This window comes from Melitaea cinxia, chromosome 6, assembly GCF_905220565.1.
Source record: "Melitaea cinxia chromosome 6, ilMelCinx1.1, whole genome shotgun sequence".
NCBI classification, from domain to species: Eukaryota; Metazoa; Arthropoda; class Insecta; order Lepidoptera; family Nymphalidae; genus Melitaea; species Melitaea cinxia.
The window spans coordinates 5485126-5510493 of NC_059399.1; the positions used below are offsets into that span (position 1 = coordinate 5485126).

The window sequence follows — 25368 nt, forward strand, 5'->3', positions numbered from 1 at the left end:
ATTAAATCCTAAAGCTCTCATATTATAAAGAAAAACAAAACAAGTCAACCGTACTTTTACGATGATCTTATTATAATAAAGAATAGTGCTATAAAATTGAAAAGCAAGTCGAATATGTCTTGACACTCGTGTGGCGCAGGGTCAGCGAGATAAGTCCACATAAATCCGAGATTGATTCCCGGATCAGACGGATAGTCGCGGGCATCGAAGTGAAGACGATTCCTTACTCACGACCCACTGATCCCTATGACCGACTCCTAAAGCGATTTGTGATGCTATTCTCCGACACTTTTGAGTCAGTGAATATTGATCACGTATAAACAATGACGTCCTGGTATTCTCCTTAGTTTATCCTCTTGGAATAGCAGTAAAATTTTATTACTTCATACCGGTAATATATATAATCGTAATCATAATCGTCATCATGGCAATAATGTAGCTTCAATAATTCGGTCGTCAGCATATCTTTCAAGTCGCTTATCTCAATTCAATTTAAGCTCTTGTTACACGTTCGAATAAACGCAGAACCTTTGTTTGGAAGGAAATACAACAGTTTTACAGTCGTAATTTAGCGAAGTGCGAAGTTCCGTCACATCAGGGGGTACGCGGATTCTCGGTTAGGTGTAAGAATATGCGCCCAGTGTTGTAGGCCTTGAATATTCTGCGGTGTTGCCACACGCAATAAATCGCAGGGAGTGATGGCGCGCTTTTTGCTGGGCGACATTTTTTCCCGCGCTAGTGCCGCATATATCACCGGCCGGTACGTAGTGACTTATGCGGTTGTCTCAAGTCCCGCTTAAAATAAATCGCACCATTTTTTGAAAGGCATATTATTCCTTTTGTTTACTTTTTATTCGTACTTAATACTTCTTGCCTCCGTCAGGTCAACGTTAGGGTCCGGTGTAGGCAATTTATTTTGTTCGAAAATTGTCTTAATGCTCGACAGTCGTTTACACGTTATACCTATTTGGAACTTGAATTTTAAAACGTATCAAGTCTTATTTGCCACAGATTTGATTTTTTTATCAAAAGTTAATCTTAGCGTAAAAAATATTCGCAACTAAAATCCTAAACTTGGATAAGGACATCGCAGCTGGGTACGTCCCGACCACAACTCTGTTGAAGCGTAAACGCTTACAAAATAACTAAAACTTATAGAAGAAGTAAAAAGATCAATCGCAAACATTAATTGTGTACAACAACGTGGCACCCTTGAAATCCGACAGATCGTAGACCGCAAATAAAACCGAGCTATTAAGTAAAGCAAGTCGGGGAGCGTTTTATAGGTACATTATTCGATGTCCTTTCTTCTGAAATACGATTAAAATTGAATAGGTCCATATGTCGCCGGCAGCGGCCCCGTTGCGTCACAATCACACGGCCGGCTGCATTTTCAATTTGCCACGAGATAAGCGCGAGTTTTGGACGTTTTTCTGCGGAATGGCGGAATTGATCCGGTGACTTATGGCGAACGTAAGACGGACGGTCAATTGAATCGTCTCCTTATTTAATTTAATGTTATTGAAAATATATGCGACGTATTCATACCCGTTTAACCGTGTAATGAGTTCCTCGTCGATACGGGATACTAAAGCAAATATCGATAAAAGTTCAATTTTATTAATGTAAGTAAAAGAAATAAAAAGGCATATTGAAATATCAATAAGTATTGATAATTTATTCGCAATTTTATTTAAAATACACAACTTCACAATGTTTCGTTTTAAAAACTAAAACTTTAGGTACGGGATATCGTTACAGGCTGTTTCTGCGGTGATCGCTAATTTACATTTTTAATATTTTGATATATTTATTTTCTAAGGTCATTTACATTTTTCATATTTACACATACTTTCTGATATCGAAACAATGTTTTTAGAAAACGTCGTTTAAATGATACAATTTTTCGAAACGACAAACCCCCAAAAACAATATTTCGTGATTAATTTATGGCCACACAATCTTATTTTTATAAAATACAGCAATACAAATAAACCATGTAATATTTTATAACAAATCAACGTAATCACAACAAATTTGTTACAAACCCAATTTTGTGACCTGGTATCATGATGGGCATAATAAGAAACTATTTGTAACGTTGGAAAATAATAATCCTCATACTGACAATGTTTTATCGTAAATTTATTTACAACGTACGAATTACATCTATCATATAAATTACTATTGCATTTTTAATAAAGACTACACAAATCGAATTTACAAAAGAAACGTCTGGAATTATTGAACACATCACAATTCCTATAGCGAACCGATAATTCAAATTAAATACAATATAAAAATAAAACAATCTATACAGGAACGTAATATAACTTAATAAGATATGTACAAAATACACATTTTTTACGATACGATACCTACTTAGGTATATATATTTATATAAATCATCTAAGCGGACATAGTTAACCTTACCTAATATTATAATACTGTACAATTTCGCTAGTTACTTCACCTTGTAAAACGAACTTAGACCCGCGTCACACTTAACCACCGAATCACTTTTACCTCTAAAAATTATTTTAAATTATTTTTAATACTCACAAGCCTGCATCCCTTTATGTCGGTAAAACTCGATTTTGCCGATTTTTTACAACAAAAATAAAAATATCAAAGTTTAATTATCAATAGAAATTAAAATAAACTTCATTATTAATTAATCCATTGATTTACATTTCGAAAAATAAAAACGGCAAAAACGTTTTACGATTATCGATAACCTCGATAAACCGAAAGGGTCAGTAGCAGTCGACTTAAGATCCGGTAGTTGAGAGTGATACGACTTATTTTAATACTCGTAGGGAACGAATCACGGTATATAAAAAACATTGGGATAACAACTGGTTTTAATCAGATATGTCGATCGATTCGTTAAGACGAACCGATGTGCGTTTATAATAGCGCTTAGAAACATCAATTCTGTCACAGTCTTATAAATTAGTGTGATGTGTGGAAGTGTCGCGATGGCCTATGATGCTACAAGTGAAATCACAGTATCTATATGTGATGTATCTGTCCAGATCGCTCCTGGAGAGACGTACCTACATATCCACAGTATTAATGCTCACGTACGGTTCACTTATCACGTGTATTCGCTTCGCCATCCCGTCTGTAAAGAAATAATCATGTTATCGTCTAGTTTACATTATTTCCATTAACATTTGCCGATAGAGCCTGAGACCGATATCGTAACCAGTTCTGAGGGATACGGTTAAGATAAAATCAGAGTTATAGTCAATCTAAATCGTCACTACTGATTACAAATTGCTTTAATTTAACGCTAACGAATTAGAAAAAAAAAATGTTCAATGAGAACCATGAGATATAATTAAGTTGTTGGCTTGACTCACCATAGAGTTTAGTTGCGCGAGGTGGTGATGGTGGTAAGGGTTATGAGAGGCAGGCGGCGGGGCGAAACCCTGATGCGGGGCTCCGTACCAGTGTGACATGTGTGCCGCCGCTGGGTGCACTAAGCCTACTTGGTGCTGACCTGTAGGTGAGGAAAATAGTTTATAGTTAACATCTTCAATAACGTAATTGCTTCTGTTCACGATTCTTTGTTATAACAACTTCTGATTGTTTATAAAATTTAAACTACAACAAAAATATACTCATACGTATTGTGTGTTATCTCTACTAATATTATAAAGCTGAAAAGTTTGTTTGTTTGTTTGTTCGTTTGTTTGTTTATACGCGCTAATTTCAGGAACTACTGGTTCGATTTTAAAAATTATATATTTGTCTTGGGTAGCCCATTTACCGAGAAAGACTGTATATAGGCTATGTAATATTTTAGTATCTTTTTCCTCAAATTAACTCGGGTGAAAGGGGGGCACAGCTAGATGATTATAATTGCATTTATTTATCAATTTGTTTCGTATATTTTAGACAAAATATTGACTATTATATCCAATCCCGGAAACTAATTTATGGGGTTGGGGGGAAAGAGGGGGTTGGGGGGGAGGGGAGGAGGGTGGATTTTCACCCCTCCGGCATACTATTTTCGTGTAAACCCCGTTGTTACAGAGATAAGGTTATGGTTAAATTTTTGTTATTTTTGACTCCACCTTAATTCTGGTGCTGCGGTAAGTTTACTCATGCTCCGTTCTGCGACTATCACGCGTTATTTTCCAAGAAATTTACGTAAAAACGATTTTTACTGTAAGATGAAAATACGATACGAACTGACCTTTAACGACTGACGAATAGACACTTTTAAACAAAATAACGCCACTTTTAAACAAAATAACGCGTAGTTGTGCTGCGGGACGTGCACTCATGCTCCGTTTTGGGACTTTCACACGTTATTTTTCGAACTAATGATGAAATAAAATGATAATTTAAAACACAATAACAATTATTAAAAATACGATACGAACTGACGTTTAACGACATAGACAACATAAACTGAGTTCTGAGACAGATTATTAAATGCATAATATAAATTATATAAAAATCATTTTTAAGATTTAATAATCTAAGCAATTTTTATTTATTATTAATATCTCAAATAATTGTAATTTTCTTTTCTTAAAGTACTTTTAAATTTATATCCATAAATAAGTCAGAGATAGAAATAGATTAAAAATACTTTGAGATAGTTTAACATTGCGTGCTAGAATATAGGTTTAGAAATTCGAAAAATACCCAAAACCGAATCGGAGCACCCCACTGTCCACGTGGTCTTGGTCTGTCCTACCCCTAGAGTGTTTTTTTTGTGCCGCGGAGGCGCGGAGGGAGGGCAGCCCTCGCCCGCCGTGCGAAAGCGCGCGAACGAATGCTTAGAGGAGCGGCTGAGGCTGGTCGCCGAAGGCGACCAGCCTCCGCTGCGGAACGGAGCATGAGCGAGCGTGCTTTCGCACGCAAGGGCGGAAGGGCTGCACTTCCCGCAGCGCCGGAGCCAAGCGTTCCTCTAACTTTCGAAATTCTTCTTCTAACCTCAAAACTTTAACCATGGATATCTCCATAACCATGGGGTTTACACGATAATAGTTGTCAGGTGGGATAGAAACCCACCCTTTCTACCCCTCCCAACCCCCCTTTTCTCCCTTAACCTCATAATTTAACCTTAAAACATTAACCACGATATCTCTGTAACAACGGGGTTTACACGAACATAGTATGCCGGGGGGTGAAAACCCACCCTCCTCCTCCCCCCAACCCCCCTCTTTCCCCCCAACCCCATAAATTAGTTTCCGGGATTGTAATTAATTACCAAAATATTTTATTTGGATATACTAATTTCTTACCGAAATCCATAGCTGATGGGAAGGCAGAACCACCGAAGCCCTTAGTGGCGTCTCCGAGAGGCTTGATCATGTCTCCCATGACACCGCCCAGAGCGAGGGCGCATGCTCCTCCACCGCCCATCCCCATACCACCCTTCTTTTTCTTGCTCTTACTGCTTAACTTGCGATTTCTTGTCTGTATACCTTCTTTCTTCATTGTTAATGGCCGATTAACCTGTGTCATAGAAAAAGTACGTTTTCAAAACCGTTTATATACAACAAAAACTATATTACTTCAAAATAATTAATGGTACATGAGTTCTTTTCTTGTACACATCATTAGTTCTCATCATGAAATATCTCCAAATCTCACGTAATGAGCATACTTTACAAAGCACATATAATTAATTAAACAAGTGCAGTTATCATACACATGTCCTGTGCATTCTGGTTCACCGTTATCTTAATATGTCTACCTACAAAAGGAAATGCAAGTTCACCAACTCGGTGGCACGTAAAACATTCCTCATTGAACCACGCTAACAAGAGGTTAACAATCGTAGCAGTCTGACTCAGTTTTACCAACGCGTTCCCACTTTATTGCTATGACATGACATTATAGCTGTATAAAAAACGTTTGCAAACTAATTTGGAATGCTAAGTAAGAAGTATAAAGGCGAGCCGAGACCATAAAATGGTATCACAATGGGCTGTGTGCGAATATTTAGCTGTTTGGTGGCCGAAGCCGACATGCGTGAAGTGGACCTACGACGCATCCTAATTACAGCAGCGATGCACTTTGTGACTACATTTGTTGTTTGTGGGAAACACAAGTTGCGTCACCACACATTCGTGTGCCGAAATACGAGAACGTAAGAAGCACAAGAAAACGAAGAACGTAATTTTTACATATTGCGTTAAAATTAAACGCAGTTAAAATTAAGATAAATGGTACTTAGTTATATAAAAATAAGATGAATAATAGTCAAATTAAGTTAAATTAAGATAATGAGAAACTTATATTTCTATTTTACTAGCAATTGCAAAAATCTAGTATGTCAATAAGGTACACCTATTCATTTTATAGCGATACCAATTAATTAAATTTGCATATTTTTAAATTCATTTGCACTCTGACAATAACAATATCAAAAACAATCCTCTGCTGTGTGGTTACGGCAGTAAAGAATATAGCCACCCCCTCTCTTACCGTGGGTTTCGTAAGAGCCTACCACCTTGAAACTTAAAAAACCGACTGATGGCGGGATAACCACCCACCTGGTGACTTGGAAATACCAAGCCAGCGGTCACCAACCCGCCTGCCCAGCGTGCTAACTATGGGAAACACACATGAGTTCACGCCATTTTGGGCGCGAACTTGTAGAGGTTGTCCAGCAGTTGACTGCAATAGGCTGAAGTTAATACCAATCCTAAGCCTTCTGCTAAAACGTGGTCCTCTATTTAATGGTGTCTCACATTAGACGGTTATTTCTATTTTAGTGGTATAAATTAATTTTATAATGAATGTGAACTATTTTAAAGTTTGTATTTATCAGTATCAGTATCGCGTTACTCTAAATGTTTAACAGTTATAGTAACACACTTTTAAATAAAATAGTATTCGTTAGATTCTTAACGTTTCTGCTGTATAATCAGATCTTCACTCCGATATTCTTGTACTTTAGCTAAGTACACAACATTCAAACGGAAGGTTCTCTAGCGAACCCGAAGAAAGCACGGGCAGTTTTATTGTTTCGCGTGCGAATTACACTTTCATATTTAACAATTCGCGGGTCAAGTATCTCGGTCACTTTCTGCATTACATCGTTATTTCCACGAAGCGTGCGTCACGACGGACGGATGGACAATGAGTTATTCATCGACTTCCATGGAACTTGGCGGCGGCATGTGGCCTAAACGCACGATTTCATTGCGCCCGCGCCTGCCGCCGGCACCAGCTCATACGCATGACCTGATCTTATTTGCGCTTTCGGTGTAATGCGTGGCGCTAGCTAAATTAACATTCATCTTACGACACATAGTCGATATGTGTGTAAAGACACACTTCACTGGCACATCGGCACATCATTAATATACCGTCATCTTAAAACTTCATTTCCATTTTGTTCACATGAAGTTCGCTAACCAGATATAGATAAAATTATTTAAAAGGCCAGATATATGAACACTTTATATAAAATGTATGTAATAAGTCGAGTATGACCACCACAAGTAGGTACTAAATTTCATAAATAATTTAGTCAATTAAAAACTTCCTTGTCCAACACTAAAAAGAATTGTCAAAATTTATAGTTCAGTGACTCGATTATTAATATGCAAGCAGCATCACTCCACGGTGTATTGTTAACATTTACGTAAAAATTCTACATGCATAATATCTATTACTACACACTATTCGGAAAGAGGCCTTATATCAATCAAAATTAAAATAAAACGATTTTTCTTTCAATTGGACACAAGTGCATTTTTAATCTTTGACAATTGAAGGTCACATAAACAGGCGAGTGCAGTAAAACCGTGCGTGCTAATTCCCAATGTCCCTAATACGTTCCTACGAATCGCCCACACATCACGACGCTCGCATACCGCGCCGTCGCTGCTTGCAATTGAACCAATATAAAATGCATTAACATTAGCACTGCCGGCAGATTTAGTGCAACGTAATTAGGTCATTGCGAAGCCTCCGTGTGATGGGTCTGAATGCACGAATATAAAATCCAATTTTGTTAACACATAATTTATGTACCGTCTTTTGACTTTCACACTTTTATCCGACTTCGAAAAAAAAGAAGTAGGTTTTATGTTCACTTTTGCCAAATCAGGGTGTGATGTACATAATATATGGAGTCTAAAGAAAATGGATGGATTTCTTCGCGGACTCTGAGTCGATTTGCGTTATTCAATTTTTATCCGTTATTGTAACCAATAGGTTAAACTAACAGATAAATAATTCCATAAATAAAATTCTATGAGCTAGCAAAATAAACTCCTAAATGTAAAACAGCAAAATGATATCAGTGTCGGACCATCCTAGACAGTTTTAGAACTGGTGATCTGAAGTTAAAGTTTAAAGAAGATAATAAAACAAATATTTTATGTGGTACAAAATGCATGGACAACAAAAAACCCGGGGATGTTGTTAATATAATAGTTAAGATCTCAATGTAAATATATCGAAAGTTATTTATAATTTCTACTGCTCGTAGTTATTAGCTACTGTACATAACAATTGTATGGTTATTGAATAAAAAATATTGAACAAACCAACATCCCAAAATTGCATGCAGTAAGTAACACGTACAAAATATGTTATAAAAGTTTATTCAAACATAATATTTAAGAATTTTTTAAATAATATTATGTGACAGTCAATACGAACGCAAGACGTCGTCGTATAAATTTTGTTGAAGAGTAACGTCAAGGCGTCCAAAGAATTAAAAACAAATAGTACATCAAACAGGAAAATGTTCCCAAGTTCGCAATCGTCATCCATACGTTGTTTGCATGCGAAATTCAGTCCCTTTTAAGGATTATAGTCCCATAACCGGCGCCGCGGAAGGCATATCAGTACCTAAAATGGCTGCCTAGGTATACCTCAATACAGTTAGTGGTTAGATCTCAAGACATCCGCCATGTTGGAACTGAATTGCTTAATAACTGGCCATTATGTCAGGTTAATTACATTGCCGTTCCCACTCAGACGATGCGCTCTGTATACACGAAGGCATTGCAGGCTCGTTGCAACCGAATAACACGTAGCTGCATAGGAATATAATTGGAATTCTCTCGAATGTGTGGACATATTGAATAAACAATGTATTAATTATAGCTTTTCCAACTCCATGCGAAGTAATCGTTAATATTTTTAAAGATATGCTACATTTTCACGTCTATCTCGTAAAAAGGCAGGCAAATCGCGTAGGAAAACAATAACAATTACGAGGAGAAATAGCTCGGTGATATGCTAGTGAATCCGTTTCCTTGCTAACGATACACGCACTTTGCATGCAACATTCCGCCTCTTTGTACGGCCGACCAAACGATTTCAATAAATATTTATACCATTACAGTTCTTAATTTCGCTCCGATAGAGATCATAATCGCGTATGTTTATGAGCGATCTACGTAATAGAAAAGTCTATATCGATATCACATTAACACACAATTCTGATATCAATGGAACAGCAATAAAGGTTACTTTGGCTCTAATAATAATTGGTTGTATTGTGATGTCTTGTAAAGTGAAGCTGGAAATATAATTTACAATAGATAACAATTTCAATGCTTAATGAAAGAAAAGTTAGTGAGTCCTTACCTTGTAAATGCGTGTACTCAAAGAACTTATCTTTTCTTTTTCATAACTATGCCTAACTGAATAGTACACCATAAATAATATTTTGTTATTTTCTAAAAATATTAATTACAATTTATCGGGTTTAAATGGATTACTATTTAAAGTAAATCACAAGGAGCACTTAATTACATGTATCAATATAAAAATGGAAGCCATTTAAAGGAATCTTAATCAGTCCATAACATGAGTAAATAAAAAGTAATATTTATGTAGGTACAAGTGTTCAGAATTAAACGTCATGCTTTTACGCCGTTAGGATAAGATCGCGTGCAACTCGCGTCCTATTTACGAGTATGTCGATCCTAGCCTTGCACTATATCCTTAAATAAATATCAGACATCACCATATTTTACCAACTTATAAATATAGTTAAATAAATAATAGTATAAATTCATTTTTTCATGGAAAGTCTAATTTATTCAATTTAGTACAATAAGCAATGAGTAAAATTTAATATTATGATTTTTTTTTTGTCCTATGAATATGCTATTGTATTGTATTTTAATTGGTAACAAGGTTTAGTTGTGGCATGCATCGTGTAGTTAAATAAAATATAATAGCAGAACAAAACAACGTTACATCATTTCAGTGATTGTGTAATAAATTGATATTTAAAAAAAATAAAATCCCTACCAAAGCATTGTGAAAAATGTTTTAAAGCTTGTTTGCTGTGCGTGTGAATAATTACGTTAGGTTTCTAGCGTACGTGCTATCTATTCGCATCTGGCCACAGCCGCCATAAAACCACTCAAATGGGAAAATAACAGGCTCACATACAATGCCATGGAAAATGTGGCCCCGATGCGCATAATTTTTCCGACAGCTAGAAAGCTTTATATTCGCGTTTGTGTGTAATTAAAGCTGTATTACGAATGTTTTACTGCGTTACGATGAAACAAAGGAAATCGATATAGCTATTTGCATATTGTATTATACATGTTTAAATAGATATGTAATCACATAGTACTTAAGGGTGTTGTTCATTACACTTTTTAATCAATATAATAATAAAATTGAATTGGTTTAAAATCAATGAGTTAGAACTTTGAACTTTAAATAATTATTTTATAAGGACTCATTGATACTCGTACATTAGTTAAATTGAAACCAGTTTAAGCGAATATCTTAATTTCTGTCGGATATACAAAAGAACAAACAAAACTAAATTCGGTACCGTTCCAAACGTTCCAATTGTCGCAACAAAACCAGAACAAAATGGAATGCAACGGACACGAAACGAGAGAAATTGTACAACTCCGTTTAGCTGTAAATCAATCGATAAAGATCAGATAAATTAGACAGGCGTACCAGTGCACGACAAACATTAAGAATTAGCAACCAATTACATAACAAAAAATGTACACCCATTATCAGGCAAAAAACCGCCTTTATTGAAACCGATCGCTGTCACGTGCGACTTTTGTTTTTGTCGAGTAATAGCCCATTGATATCAATGTTTACCTAAATAATGATTGCAATTACCTCTGAACACGGTAACCTCATAAACAGAACGCATAGACGTGTCTGTATTAAGTCGCAAGAAACACGGAAACGTGTGATATAATATATGACTATGATGCATACTCTTTAGGTCGATACATATTTTCGATCTTCCAGAACATTGCTCGCTTTATTGTGGTTCGTGCTGTCCATATTTGTTATAGTAAAAGAATAAATACTTTGCGAGTTCGAGTGCAAAACTTTTTTTGCGGCAAGATTTTATGCAGACGCAACACCGTTCCGTGTATTCTCATGATGAATCATGGTAAAACTGACATTGACACTTTGAACTTCTTTGACATTCATTTTGACATTGACATAATATAAAGTAATAGGCAAAAAATTTGTTGCAAGCAGGTATAAATAAGAATAAAAATAATGCCTAAATCTTTAATTCTGGTCAATTAGACAGTTTAAAGAATTTCTTTTGGACTGACGATCCAACTCTTCTTAGCTTTCTCGGTTAAAAGTTTCGTTTTCCTATAAGTTGTGACCATTAGTTAAGTGGGGAAGTACTTTAACAACATCCTACTATCTAAAATGTCCTTGTAAAAGCCATAGTTTGTTATATTTATACATTTATTTTTGTCAATTTGTGCTACTTATCTGTTCTACCTTTGAATTAGATGAAATACAATATATATATACATATGTATATACAATGTCGAATATTTAAAAAATGTCTAAATGTATATAATTAAAATTTTTCAAATTCGTCTAACTTCCTTAAATCATCCCCCATGTATACCATCTCATACCATTGCAATTGTCTTTTATGGCACTCAAGCTAAGCACTATAATGGCAGATAACGAATATTACGAATATTATCACACCGTGTTCTAGCATTATTTTAATTTTTCTAGACCTTATACCGTAAGGAAAACCTCGTCGCGTGCGTATCTTTTTATTGAAAGACATTTCAAACCCATAATAACCGACAAGAAATTACTAGATCGAGTTACAATAGATAACAACCGTGTGAACTGCGAACACCTATAAATTGCGAGATGTATAGATATGATATAGTCGCACACGCCTATGCGTTCACTTGTCTTCATACTTTTAATTATTATATCAATGCCAGTAATATCGGTAAAAACGAGTACATATGAGAACTCTTTTTAACACCGACTTAATAGTCCTATCAATGCAATTATTTTCTTTCGTTGTTGAAATGTTGTCACTCTATATTTGTAATAAAAATTTAATTACGTGAAAATACATTGTTGTTTATTTTAAATAGTCACTAAAATAATTCACAAATATATTTTAAGTATCAGAGTACATTATACTTCATTTGGCAATATTATTTTGTCGTATATTATATAAACTAACATATTTTGTTTTCATATGTTGAACATTCGAATGATAAATTCGGTCGTTATTATTATCAATGTAAATACACACACATGCGCTTATTAACTACGAATAAGCAAAGCTTTCCACCATGTAATATTAAAAAATATTTCACAATATTTTATCGCAAGGAAGCTACTGGATAATAAATTCCACTAAGTTAAAGAAAAGAAATTAACGATCCAGATATACCAATGACCCGACGTGGTTTCTTCGAAGCAAAACAAATATAGAAACATTACAAAAAGTCGCCCATCTGATCCAATCAGCGGAGTGTCGAAAGTTGCAATTAAAGAGCGAACTGTTCGAGGACGGGAGAAATGTGGCGTGGACACAAATAAATGAGCTATGAAATTATCCACGACGATGCCACACGCGAGTATCCTACGCGGAATTAAGAGAATCAAGAATGAGTTTGACCTTTTAAAGATAAACTCATTCTACGAGTAAAAATATTGTATTCGAATTACAAATGTTATAATTTTTCTTAAATTTATTTTCTACAAATGCGTAAACTATTTAACATATGAGTCATCTCGGCGTGTGGTGCTAAGTGGATAGATTTGTGTTATTGTATGTATACAATAATTATGTATATGTCTATGATAAAACATACAATTAAAATTGTACTTGTATTGTGTGTTGTGTTGTATTTTTTTTTTTTGTAAATATATTTAAAGAAAAAGAACCAGGACTATTGAGGACTGTAAATACTGTCGTGTCACTGTCACACATAGTAAAGCTTCGCATTTACAAATAATCGTATACAAACGACCGCAAGCTAAAATGATTTTGATTATGATTGATCGATCTATACCTAAAACCCTAAAACTAAATGTCACTCTACTAATGCATATCACCATATTAAGCCTTGTACTCCGCTTTTTTTCTTTTATAAACTCGTTTTTGAAGGTAAACAAAAACTCAAGCAAATACTGAAAGTTATTTCGTTAAAGATTGTGGTTTTACATAAAAAAACTGTGGCGCCTCGGGTAAGTTTCAGCTGGGATGATGTGACGCGTGAGTGCAACCCACCCAACTGTTAAGGAAAAGGGTTCAAGACGTTTTAGCGCAAGCTTTATTTTATTTATAGAATGGTTTTTTAGTAATTAAAAAAATCATAAACGTTAATACATCTTATTTGAATTTCGTAACAGAAATATGATGTTATGGTTTGTTTTCCTTCCGAATAATTTAGTCATTATGTTGCGTATCAAAATAATTGTTTATTCGCTAAAGTTGTTCATTTTTCTTAATTTGAGAAATATTTATTACGGTAACTTAAATATAGTAAGAAAGTGATAAAATAGGCACGGCAACATTATAAAAACTATCAAGAAAGCTTTAAGACTAATACGTAACAGAAAAGTCTACACAAAAATAGATTTTACGGAAAATGTTATTTCCACATACTTTAACAAATAACTCAATATAAAAAAGCTCGAAAAAAAACATCTTAATATCTCGTTTAGAAACAAAAAATCCGTTTTGAAATTCAGAAGCAAATAACATAAAAAAATGTCTTTTTTATCTACTAAAAATATTTTTTACGACTAATGTTTAAAATTTAATTTGCTCGGTTTAAAGAAGGGTCGTTGTTTCAGCGATGTCAGTGAATTAGTTCCGCGTTGTTAGCGCAGCAATCGGGCTTGCCGGCGCCTGCGCTGCGTCTTCAATATTGTACGAGCATCTCTACAGACGCATAGCAATTTTAAAAAGAATTAAAAGATCTAAGGATATTCGTTAAGGATAGCAAATGCATCATGATTATTAGCATTTTATGATATCCTACCTTGTTTACAGCTCAAGTGATTCATTCGAGGTCCTCGATTTTACAAGCACTTACAGTATATATATTTTTACTTATCAAATAATAAAATGTGCTCGTTAAAAGATTACTTACTGGACTTTACAGCGGTCCTTCGTTGTAATTAATAGACCATTATATTAATTGAATTTACGATCACTTAGCAACATTTTAATAGTTTTTTTTTTCAGTGTAAAATCGAAGTTTATTGGTAATAATTAGTATGTGATTTATTTTATCGACTTATCGCTATCCGACATCAAAAAAAATGTACTGTACTATATTAATCAGTAAACTTCCTTTTAGCAACAGACCACTGACTAGAGAGAAATATTAGAGCTTCATTTATCTTGCAACTTTATTGTATTCATGAATTTTAGAATCACATTTAATGTCATCATCATCATCACCATTTCAGCCTATCACAGTCCACTGCTGGACATAGGCCTCCACAAGTTCACGCCAAAAATGGGTTGTACTCATGTGTGTTGCCCATAGTGACCACGCTGGGCAGGCGGGTTGGTGACCGCAGGGCTGGCTTTGTCGCACCGAAGACGCTGCTGCCCGTCTACGGCCTGTGTATTTCATTGCCAGTAGTTGGATGGTTATCCCACCATCGGTCGGCTTTTTAAGTTCAAAGATGCAAAGGAACTGTGTTATCCCTTAATTGCATCTTACGACACCCACGGGAAGAGAGGGGATGGCTATATTCTTTAATGCCGTAACCACACAGCAAATATAATTAATGTAATAATATAATTTAATGTAATAGCTGTCAATGGTATGTACTAGTCTCGATTTTACTATACTGGACCATCTCTGGTGTAATACTTATATAATTAGATCGGAATGAAGGTACTTCTTTTTTTTTTATATACAACTAGGTCGACCAACATGCGTATGGGCCATATGAAGGTAAGTGGTTATCGTAGACGCATGGAACACCAAAATCATCGCAAACCCGTCACGGACCTTACCCCCGACCCTCCTCTAGGACCTCCGGCCACCTTAATTACCACAGGAACATGAGATTATTTAAGAGCAGTGCTATTTAGCTGTTATCTTCTGTAAGGTACTTCCCTTACTACTTACTTCCCGTACGTACTTCCCGTACTTGCTCAATATTTTGAACAGGATACCTACCTCAATAAAATATGTTTTGTATTTTTTATTTATAAATACAACACAATAATACACTTATCTTTTTTATACAAAAAGAAGTATGTACAGTAATCGTCGTTCATTAACCTATCATATTTTCAAATGTTGTATCGTCTGTTGTTAGTTCTAAATAAATGATTAAAAATGACCACAAACTATTTTTTTTTTTTTTTATATTTCACCGCTTAGCTACTGTTAGGAATAGGCTACGAGTTTTCAACTGAAAACTTATTTTCATTTTGACTTATCAATCTTCATACCTTTTAAAAAAGCTTAAGTTTTTTTTTTAATATTTCCTACTAATATAATAAATACGAAATTTCATAAGAAAGGATGGATGTTGATTACTTTTTCACGCAAAAACTACAAATCTAGTTGTAATAATTTCTTCAGTCAGTACAATTCTTTCAGTCGATAGGTGGAGATTTAAAATAGTAAATAGGCTGCTTTTATCCCAACATTTCCACTGAATCGGAAATTACGTGAATGAAACTGCAAGGCTCAGCTAGTCTTTTATAAATATCAGCCATCCCGTGCTTCTTTAATTGACAATTGGTTCTGTGATTGCAACAAGTCATATTTCATAATTAAGGATGTGCCTCGAGAGATGTCGACGAAACACCAAATCTTAGTGTGTTGTACGCGCATGATTAAAATAAATACTCGCGGCAGTAGTCGGACACCTGCTACTCGAGGGTATAATTGAAAATACGATTTATAAACGCGCCAAATTTATCGACAAGTTCGATTTATAGCGGGCGCAGACTTACGTATGTTATGACCACTCGTATTCGGTTAGCGAAAAGTTTATTTAAGACTAGTTGCTAATTGCATATTTATTCATTTCTGTAGCGGACACTTTTACTCTTTATTTTACTATTCTTACAGTAGGCCTTTTTTAAACAGAAATTTATTAAAAAATTATATATCAAAATTAAATACCAGTAATCATCTACCACAAATAAATACTTTATTTAAAGCGAACCTTAACCTGTAATTTTTCAAGTTATGTTATCTATATACAGAGCAAAACATTTATTTATATTTGAACTGTTTCATTGTTCAAATTTCCAAATTATATAATAATATGACATAAATTATGTGCTTTGAGTTACACAACGTTTGAGTCATAAAAAAGATTGCACGAAAAAAGTAGGATTTTTACTAAAAATCACTTTCATTTTAAGCAATCCTAAATCAAATATTTTTCTATATTTTTTTAAATTATAAATTTACATAATATAAGAAATGTCTACTAACATACATATTATAATAAATAGTTAAACTAAAATACCGAAAATGTAATTACTATGTACTTATCAGCTCCTAGATCTAAGATTTAATCATTTTTAAAGTCGTAGATAACAAAAAATTAGAATAATTCTGCTATTTTTTCCCTCACAAGTATGTTACATTGTATTAAAAAAATACAAATTTATAATAGTCTTTAGTGTTATCAAATAATAAAACAATATTTATGCGTCGCTTACTTAGGTCATTTCGTTTATTTACTCTTGAACATCTACATTTACTTATACTTTTTGATTAATGATTATAGTAATTGACTAACCCGCTGACGATCATATAACCAATATTAGTACCTATAGGCCATGAAAATATTTGTCGTGGTCTTAATGTTTGTGATTGTGTATTGTTGCCGCACTCCCCGACACGCGTTTATTCCTAGTTCTGACTGAAAACATGAACCCATACTAAATTTCAAATTTCTACGCCATCAAGTGTGAAGCGTTTATTTATTTATTTAGGTATTATCTAAAACTGGTTTAGGTTTTAGTGATAAGTAAAGTAAACCAAGTAATAATTAAGGTAAATAATAAAAAAGGTTGTGTTTTGACACCTAGTCTATACGTCGAGAACCGTTAGTGTTACTTTTGATAAGATTTAAATTTTAGTTAAGCTGAGGGTCTGTAATTACTTGCGTGTCATTTAATTTAAATAGGTTTGAAAGAGTTTTTGTAGGGGTCGAAAGTAGCTAAAAATGTTTCGTGTAATGTAAATCGCGGCCGGTGCCTTGCCACCTCCTATTCTTGGAACTTGGCTCTGACACACTGCTATGAGTCTGGATTATTAAGCACGTTATACTTATAAATAATAATTTAAATATTAATAATCGTCCCTTGTTAGAAACAAGTTCCCGGCATATTAATATTAACGACAAATAACACGCTATCATTATCAATATTTAATATTACTTTTAAAAATCAAAGCCGCCGTAACTATATTTACCGATAAGTGTGACCGAATGGCGGTTTTGTCCATAGAAAAAGTAGCAGTTTATTGTAGACTTATCAAATGTTAATTAGTTCTCACTATCGATACTAATGTTCGTATCGCGGAAACAGATCGTAAATTAACTTGATTTGTAAACGTAAATATTACGACCGCCTTGCAACATTTTTAATTACGCTCCAAATTTCATTAAATATTTCGCCCTAAACGTCCCGCCGACACGACTCGAAAGCAACGCCGTATTTAAACGAGGTTTACTTATATTAACAAAATACATATTAGATATTATACAAACGGAAGTAATTCATTTGACGCGAATATGAAGCGAAGCTACTTGTTGGACGTGGCTTGTGAAGTTATTACTGGCTTTTTATACGGAAGCAGATACTTTGCGAGGAGTTAAATTTAGTTTAATATGAACATACTTCTCTTTATTGTTACATTTGATTAACTTTACCTAAAACAAAACTATCAAAAACTCGACACTTTGCATGTCGTAATGAAGATGGCGCTACTAGTTCTAAAAGCTCACATCTCAAAAAGAATTATGGAAAACAATAAATTATATGTTTCGCCCGTGGCATCAACCCGGTCCAATTAGATATCGACTACGTCCTCAGTAAATCTCATACGGCTACCACGCTACCCTAATTCATACGCCGCCGCCGACAAGCGATCGTAACTGTCGACATGGACACAAACTTTAACAGTTTCTCGATTATCAATAACTCAGGTTCGCAACACTCATTCTGCATCTCGTTGTTTTTGTTCAAAGTTATTTAGCTTAGCTGCTCTGGCTGACTAACGTATAATCTGCAGAGAACATGATATATTTTTTTTGTCAAATCACCAACACCTACGACGTATTTATTTAATTTATCTCTATTTAAAAATTATACTTAAATCATTTCACTTTCGTAACGATTATTTTTCATTACATACACATTCCAAACATGTTACGTTTCGTTTTTTCAAATGGTAGCGGGAAATAATTTAACAAGTCAGCTGCTGTTGTATAGCGCTATATTAAAATTTATAAGTAGAATAAATAATTCGTTACAAAAGCGATATTTTTACTACAATTTAGTGTTTTGTTAATGTAATCATGTCTCTCTTGGTCAGAAGTTGTAAATGGGCCGACGGCGCGTGCGCTTGTGAGACGCACCTGCTCCTAAGACCCCAGTAATTATTCCACCACTTATTATATGATTATAAGGCTTTTTTGGTGCTTTCAATCAAATTACACCTTGGCCTGGCCACTTCGTACGAATGAGATGTCATAAAGTTTTTTTTTTTATTCCGTTATTACGCACCTACGATGGTTTCGTGGTAACGGTGTAAAACGGTGCCACAATTATTATTTCGGCTCTTTGAGGTTATCGATCGACGACACCTTTACTCCGTTATTATTATTAGTCGTTAAGAACACTGCCATATTTCGGTTAAGTGCTATGATAAGATAGATGAAATAGCTAGAGAAATATGTAGCTCGAAATAAAAATTTGTAAGTTAAAGAAACACAAATACATTTTTATAACTTTATGGATAACAACATTTTTCTCTCATATCGCTTCACTATGGTAGGTTAATTGACGACGGGTTAGTTGACGGCGTTCGAAAAGAAATAATATAATGACGAAGATGGTTTGAAAGTCAGCAATTATAAAACGACTAAACTCGCATAAATAGAACGGCGAAGTATCGATGCGATTTTAGAACGGGACTGTCACTGAGATCTCTAAATGATAGCGTTATGGCTCCATTCTAAAATTGCGCTCATGAAAACACGCAGTTTTGCCGCCGAGCGCATCGATCCTATGATAAGCGGGCATAAATAAATAATTAGACGGAGAGCTGAGGAAGTTGGGGGGCGGTGCGGTGAAAGGGGAAGGGGGTATTCGGTTAGTTCTAAGATAGTATCTCCCGCAACCGCGCTTTGTGTCAAACGTCAGATGCTTATCTACAAGATGTTTACAGATGTACCGGAGGGGACCGGCCGAATCTCTGGTGAACGCAATCGAGCGACGCTCTAATATGGTTGATATCCGAGTTAATTACCTGTGCTCTACCCGCGTCCGTGGTATGTGAACTACGCTGCGCTTAGGAAATATATATTATGTCGTGGACGGGTTAATCTAAAAAACACATATCCTAGTTTATTTTAAAAGCTCACTAAAATAGATAATGGAATGTGTTTTACGATCAACGGTAAATAAAAGTCATTAAGCAAACACTTTAATATTAAACGACCTTTTACTGTTTAGGTTTACTGTTAAAACTCTGTAATGTGGGTATCAAATTACTTATTACTATGGATAATATTTTAATAGTACATGAGAACTGAAAGTTTATTTATTTATTTAATCATTTATTTTCTTACATCTAATATTACAGGCATAACCCAATTCATTAGACATAGTAAAGGAGACAAAAAGCAAAAGAAATTTTATTAATTTGATTAATCTATTTTTAACCTGTCTCAAACACAAGGTTATTCCTGTACCCGTAGATCACGATTGATGGTGCTGATATGTCTGATGGCTGTGAGCCAGATTAGTGATTATCTACTTCAGCATCCCTTCAAAAAAATAGTAAAAACTAGTAACAGTAAAGATCAAACAAGAAGTTTTTCTAAGAACGACTATTACATTTCTTTTATTTTACAATAAAAATAAAAATAATAATCATATAATTTTTCTTATTATGTAAACGTCTGTAATAAATAATAACGGTATATCGGCGAAATGTGCCTTTGCACAAATCTTTTACAATGACCAAAGCGTAATTGTTTTGTAGAAAGACGCGCGTATCGCGCCAACGATCGCTCAACTAACTGCAGCTGCCTTTATGTTCCTTTTTTAAAAACCCCATCGAATAAATTAAAAATAATATATATTTTTTGACAGCCAGCATTTCGCGGCTTCTTTTTCTGTTTTTAAATAATATATATTTATACAATTACTAGCTGACCCCGCAAACGTTGTTTTGCCATATATATTATTAACCCCCTTATTCCCTCCCCCCTTGTAACTTAGGGGTATAAAAAATAGATGTTGGCCGATTCTCAGACCTACCTGATGCTTACAAAATTTCATATAAATCGGTCCAGCCGTTTCAGAGGAGTATTGTAATTAACATTGTGACACGAGAATTTTATAACCTATAAGACTAGCTAGCCCCGCAAATGTTGTTTGGCCATATATATATTATTAACTCCCTTAACTCTTCCCTCCTATGAAAAATAGATATTGGCCGACACCACTTAGACTCAGACCTACCCGATATGCACACAGAAATTCATAAAAATCTGTCCACCTGTTTCGGAGGAATATTATAACTAACATTGTGACACGAGAATATTATATATCAGAATAAGTAAAAAAATGTTTTACTACTTGAAACAAGATTTTAAAGTATTTTGTAACAGGATTTATGCAAATTCATTTTAATAAAAAATATGTTAATTCTTTCTAACCTATATAGGATACATTTTATAATAATTTTTTTTTACCGTTGTAACAATTACATTATGTAAGAAGAATAAAATTTTGTGTTTGAATCACACTCTTTTACGTAATGATTCTAATTTAATGTGTAAATAAAAAGTTTCGTAATCACAGATCACACAATGAACTTTTACAGTTCCTTAACATAAACATACTCAAAGCGTTCTCGTGGAGAGAAACGGCTCTCAGTTTCCCAAATTTATTACAAAGACAATAAATCAGCTGAGAATCGCTTGCTAAACAGAATGGGAGGCTCATGAATAAAAACATGCTATTTAGCGCTACACTCCATGCCTTCGAGTCTACAGAAAACGGTTTTGTTTTAACGCCAGGTGCTCAAAAATTAACTCTAAGAAAAGGTGTCAAGCATCACAATTGCATATAAGCTTTATAGGACCTATTACCGTTGTGCTTTGTACGGCAGTTCTACGCAAACGCATTTCCGGGCGAACGCTGCCGGGAAAAAGGCATTTAAAACAAAAAAAGAAAAAAAATTGTAACGCGCCGCGCGCCGCGCTCGGACACTTCCGGTGGGCGCCATTTTTTCTGTATTACCAACAGATAAAATCTTTCCAGCCTACTGCACAAACGCCATGCAAGGTATATTTATATTTAACACAACGATGAATTTGGCAGAATTCGGATACTCATAAAGTTTGTCATTTTAAGTATAAAACCATTATTGCAAAACTATTAAAAAATAAGAAAATAATAATAATAAAACTATTAAAAAATAAGAAAAAAAGTGGCTAGTACCTGCGGCTAAAATTAAACAGTACAGCAACATAATTAGAAGTGAACGACATTTTGCACTGCCACAAAATTCAACGGTCGAATCTATGTAAATGGGATCGCTCGCTGTTCGATGTTGAATATTCAAATTGATGTCATTATAACATTCGCCCAAACGTGCTGGCCGTTTGGCCACCAGCCAGTTGCATGTGTAATGTAATGTAATGAGTAAATTAAACGCTCTTTTTATCTTTGCCGCTATTCATAAACTGGTTCAATAACCAGCATTGATAAAATATACGAATATTACCGAAATAACCTAATAATTATTACATATACTCATTATAAAAGGAGAAAATCATCGTCATAAAATGTTAAAATATCGAAAGATCGCGGTATTTATAAAGCTACGTTTAAATCTAATGCAAAAGAAAAACAGTGACTGTCAGATTCCCTCGGATGCTCGCTGAACAAAACAGCACTTTAGACGAAATAAAAAAAGACTAGGAGAGCGTTCTCAATTCTAAAATTGAATTGATCGGCCCATTGTATTCGAAATGTATCATTTGAGCTGTTATTATGGGCTCTCTCTCTAGCTTCAATGCAACCTGGTAATCCAATACTTTTGTATGGAAGGCACTTAACGTTACGATCTAGTTACGAAACGGCTGATGTGTTGTTGAGACTTAATTTGTTTACTATGTTATTGTAAAATGTTCAAAGATGAGTTTGTTGCTCGGCTAGTTTACGAATTGTAGTCATTTGTTGAACAAATCGCTCCTAGTATTTCTGACTAGTTTATGTTAAAAATATATAATATACAATTCGAGTAAAATATTAATATAAAAACATATTAATTAGGACGTATTTTTTTAATAACTAAAATATCGTTAAAGAGTATAGTAACGGAAGATACCAAAAAAGTGGATCCGATAATCGAATCCTTGAAAGGTTTTACAAAAAAAAAAAATTATAAGCCACAAAAAGCTAATAGTTATAAATCGAAGGAAGTACCGAATAAACGAGCGTGATAAATTAAATAAACAAATTTATAAAAAGCCACAGGCAGACTGGTAGGCTCTTTGTTACGTACTACGTACGTCTGTAAGCGCCCGTCGCAATATGAAAAAATTAGTACTTATTTATATCAGCATAAGGTTCATATTAGTTTGAAAAATTTTATACAAATTTTACTGGGAACATCGCTAGAATCGAACCCACGCACCTTTGGTAATCCTATTAACGGACCATTGTGGTTGCCCAAATAAATAATTTATTTTAAATTAGATACATTCAATTGAAATCCATTTTTTTTAACTGAATTACTTTTATTAAAAGCTTTTGTCAATGAGTAAAAAATAATTGCGTTGCACCTTATTTTAATAAGACTATTATGCAACATGGTTACGGCATTAAGCGTACAGCCACCTCCTCTCTTCCCGTAGGTGTCGTAAGAGGCGACTAAGGGATAACACAGTTCCATACCACCTTGGAACATGACCCGACCGATGGCGGGATAACCATCTAACTGCTGGGTTTGAAAAACGCAGGCCGAAGACGGTCAGCGTCTTCGGTGCAACAAAGCCAGCCCTGCGGTCACCAACCCGGCTACCCAGCGTGGTGACTATGTTCGAAACACATGAGTTTACTCCATTTTTGGCGTGAACTTATGGAGGCCTATGTCCAGCAGTGGACTGTATTAGGCTGAAGTGATGATTATGTAACAACTAGTATTATATAATATCTAGAAAATTTAGATTTATATGTCATACAAAAACTACTTATGTGTGCTAAAAATAACAAAATAAACTTAATTTAAATAATAATAAGATAAAAATTGATATAAAGAATTTCTTCAAATAAACTTTAAGAGTCATCATTCATTTCTATACAAGAATATTTCTCATATCAATCAAGTCAACAAACAAGCAATGTATCACAAAGGGCCAATAAAATGTTTTTATTAAAAACAATAATACAAAAGTGCGTTTAGTGAGACCGAAAGACCGTGATCGTTGCTTTTGTAACAGTATAAATACTAGTAAGGGCAATTTTAGCGGACTCGATTGTTGCTTAAGAGGCGTGTTTTGAGTAAACACTCATGTTTTGAGAGGTATAGTCGATTTTGTTAGATTTGATAGTTGAAACTGGTATTTTTTACCATATAGATTTTAGTCGTAATATTTGTAATACTTTTTTACCCGCTTTCCCAAAAAAGAAAATGTTCTCAATTCGATTGTATTTTTTATGATTGTTAACCTCAGAACTTTTGACTGGGTGGACTGATTTCGATGTTTTTTTTTATCGAAAGGTGCTGTGTATCATGTTGTCTCTTTTTAATCTTATGCGTAACTCGACTATTTTTTTGTCAACCTACTTTATATACCGCATAACTTTTGACTGGGTGTACCGATTTTGATGATTCTTATTTTAATCGAAAGCTGATGCTTGTTTTATGGTCCTATTTAAAATTGATTGAGTTCTTATGACTACTTTTTAAGTAATCTTTGATAACGGGTATTTACTTGTCAACTTTTTCATCTACCTTCGTTATATTACTTAATGTAACTGTAATTGATGTCGTTTTTTTTTTTCGTTTGTGAGCAAACACAATTATTAATTATAAGATGTTGACTTGAAGTGCTATAATTGTTATGTTAAAAGGAGTAAATAAATAATAATTATTATTATTACAAGTACACGTAGCTGGAAAGTATTTTATGCTAAGCAAAAATATATATGAAATATTCTATGCTATATTTTTATATCAAAACCCTTAAGCTTTAGGTAATTAACAGAAGTGATTAATTAGATGCAATCTAGTTGTGCCTATTTTTAATATTTAAATAGTTTTAATAGCAAAACAAAATTTGTGTTAATATTGAAACAAAAAAATTAAAGAGAAATAGTATCAAGAGCTTTAGTTCCCGCCGTAAGCGGCTTGTGATGGAGCTGCATCACAATAGGCCCGTGCTTTATTGTATGAATTGCGTTTTTTGAGTGAAATCGATCACGAGCTCCGGCCCCGATATTATACAGTATTTATTTACGCATTGTTACTAAAATGTCCCTTTGCAGTGCCGATCTATTTTGTATTTAAATATAAAAATAATCATACAATAGAATAATACGTTAATTTTGAAAAAACATTCGATTCGAACGTCTAGTTGACTCGTTACCTGCACTCTTATCGGCTTAGCTTAATTAGCTCGTACATAATCCTCCATAATCTAAATGCAAATAAATGCACATTTCAATAAATTCTCGGTAACTTGAAGACATTTATCTAACGTACGAATTCAACTGGTTTCCACGAAACTAGATTCTCACTTTTTTATATATGATTGATAAATGAGGCACTGCGAAGGCCAAGGAGCCAACGTATATTTACAAGTTCTCTATAAATATGTATAAGAAGGCGTTTCTTACGTCTT

General features: G+C 34.2%; 1 protein-coding gene across 1 annotated transcript in view; it reads right to left on the reverse strand.

Annotated features, from left to right (window-relative positions):
* Positions 1 to 3100: 3100 nt before the first annotated feature.
* The window catches only part of LOC123654597 (GATA-binding factor C-like), a 79729-nt gene continuing 57461 nt past the window's right edge, over positions 3101 to 25368 (reverse strand). Inside the window, exons 5-7 of the mRNA XM_045590493.1 lie at positions 5268 to 5481; positions 3369 to 3508; positions 3101 to 3127 (exon numbers count right to left, since the gene is read on the reverse strand). Coding sequence (XP_045446449.1) covers positions 3101 to 3127; positions 3369 to 3508; positions 5268 to 5481 — 381 coding nt within the window. The remainder of the gene's footprint in view (positions 3128 to 3368; positions 3509 to 5267; positions 5482 to 25368) is intronic.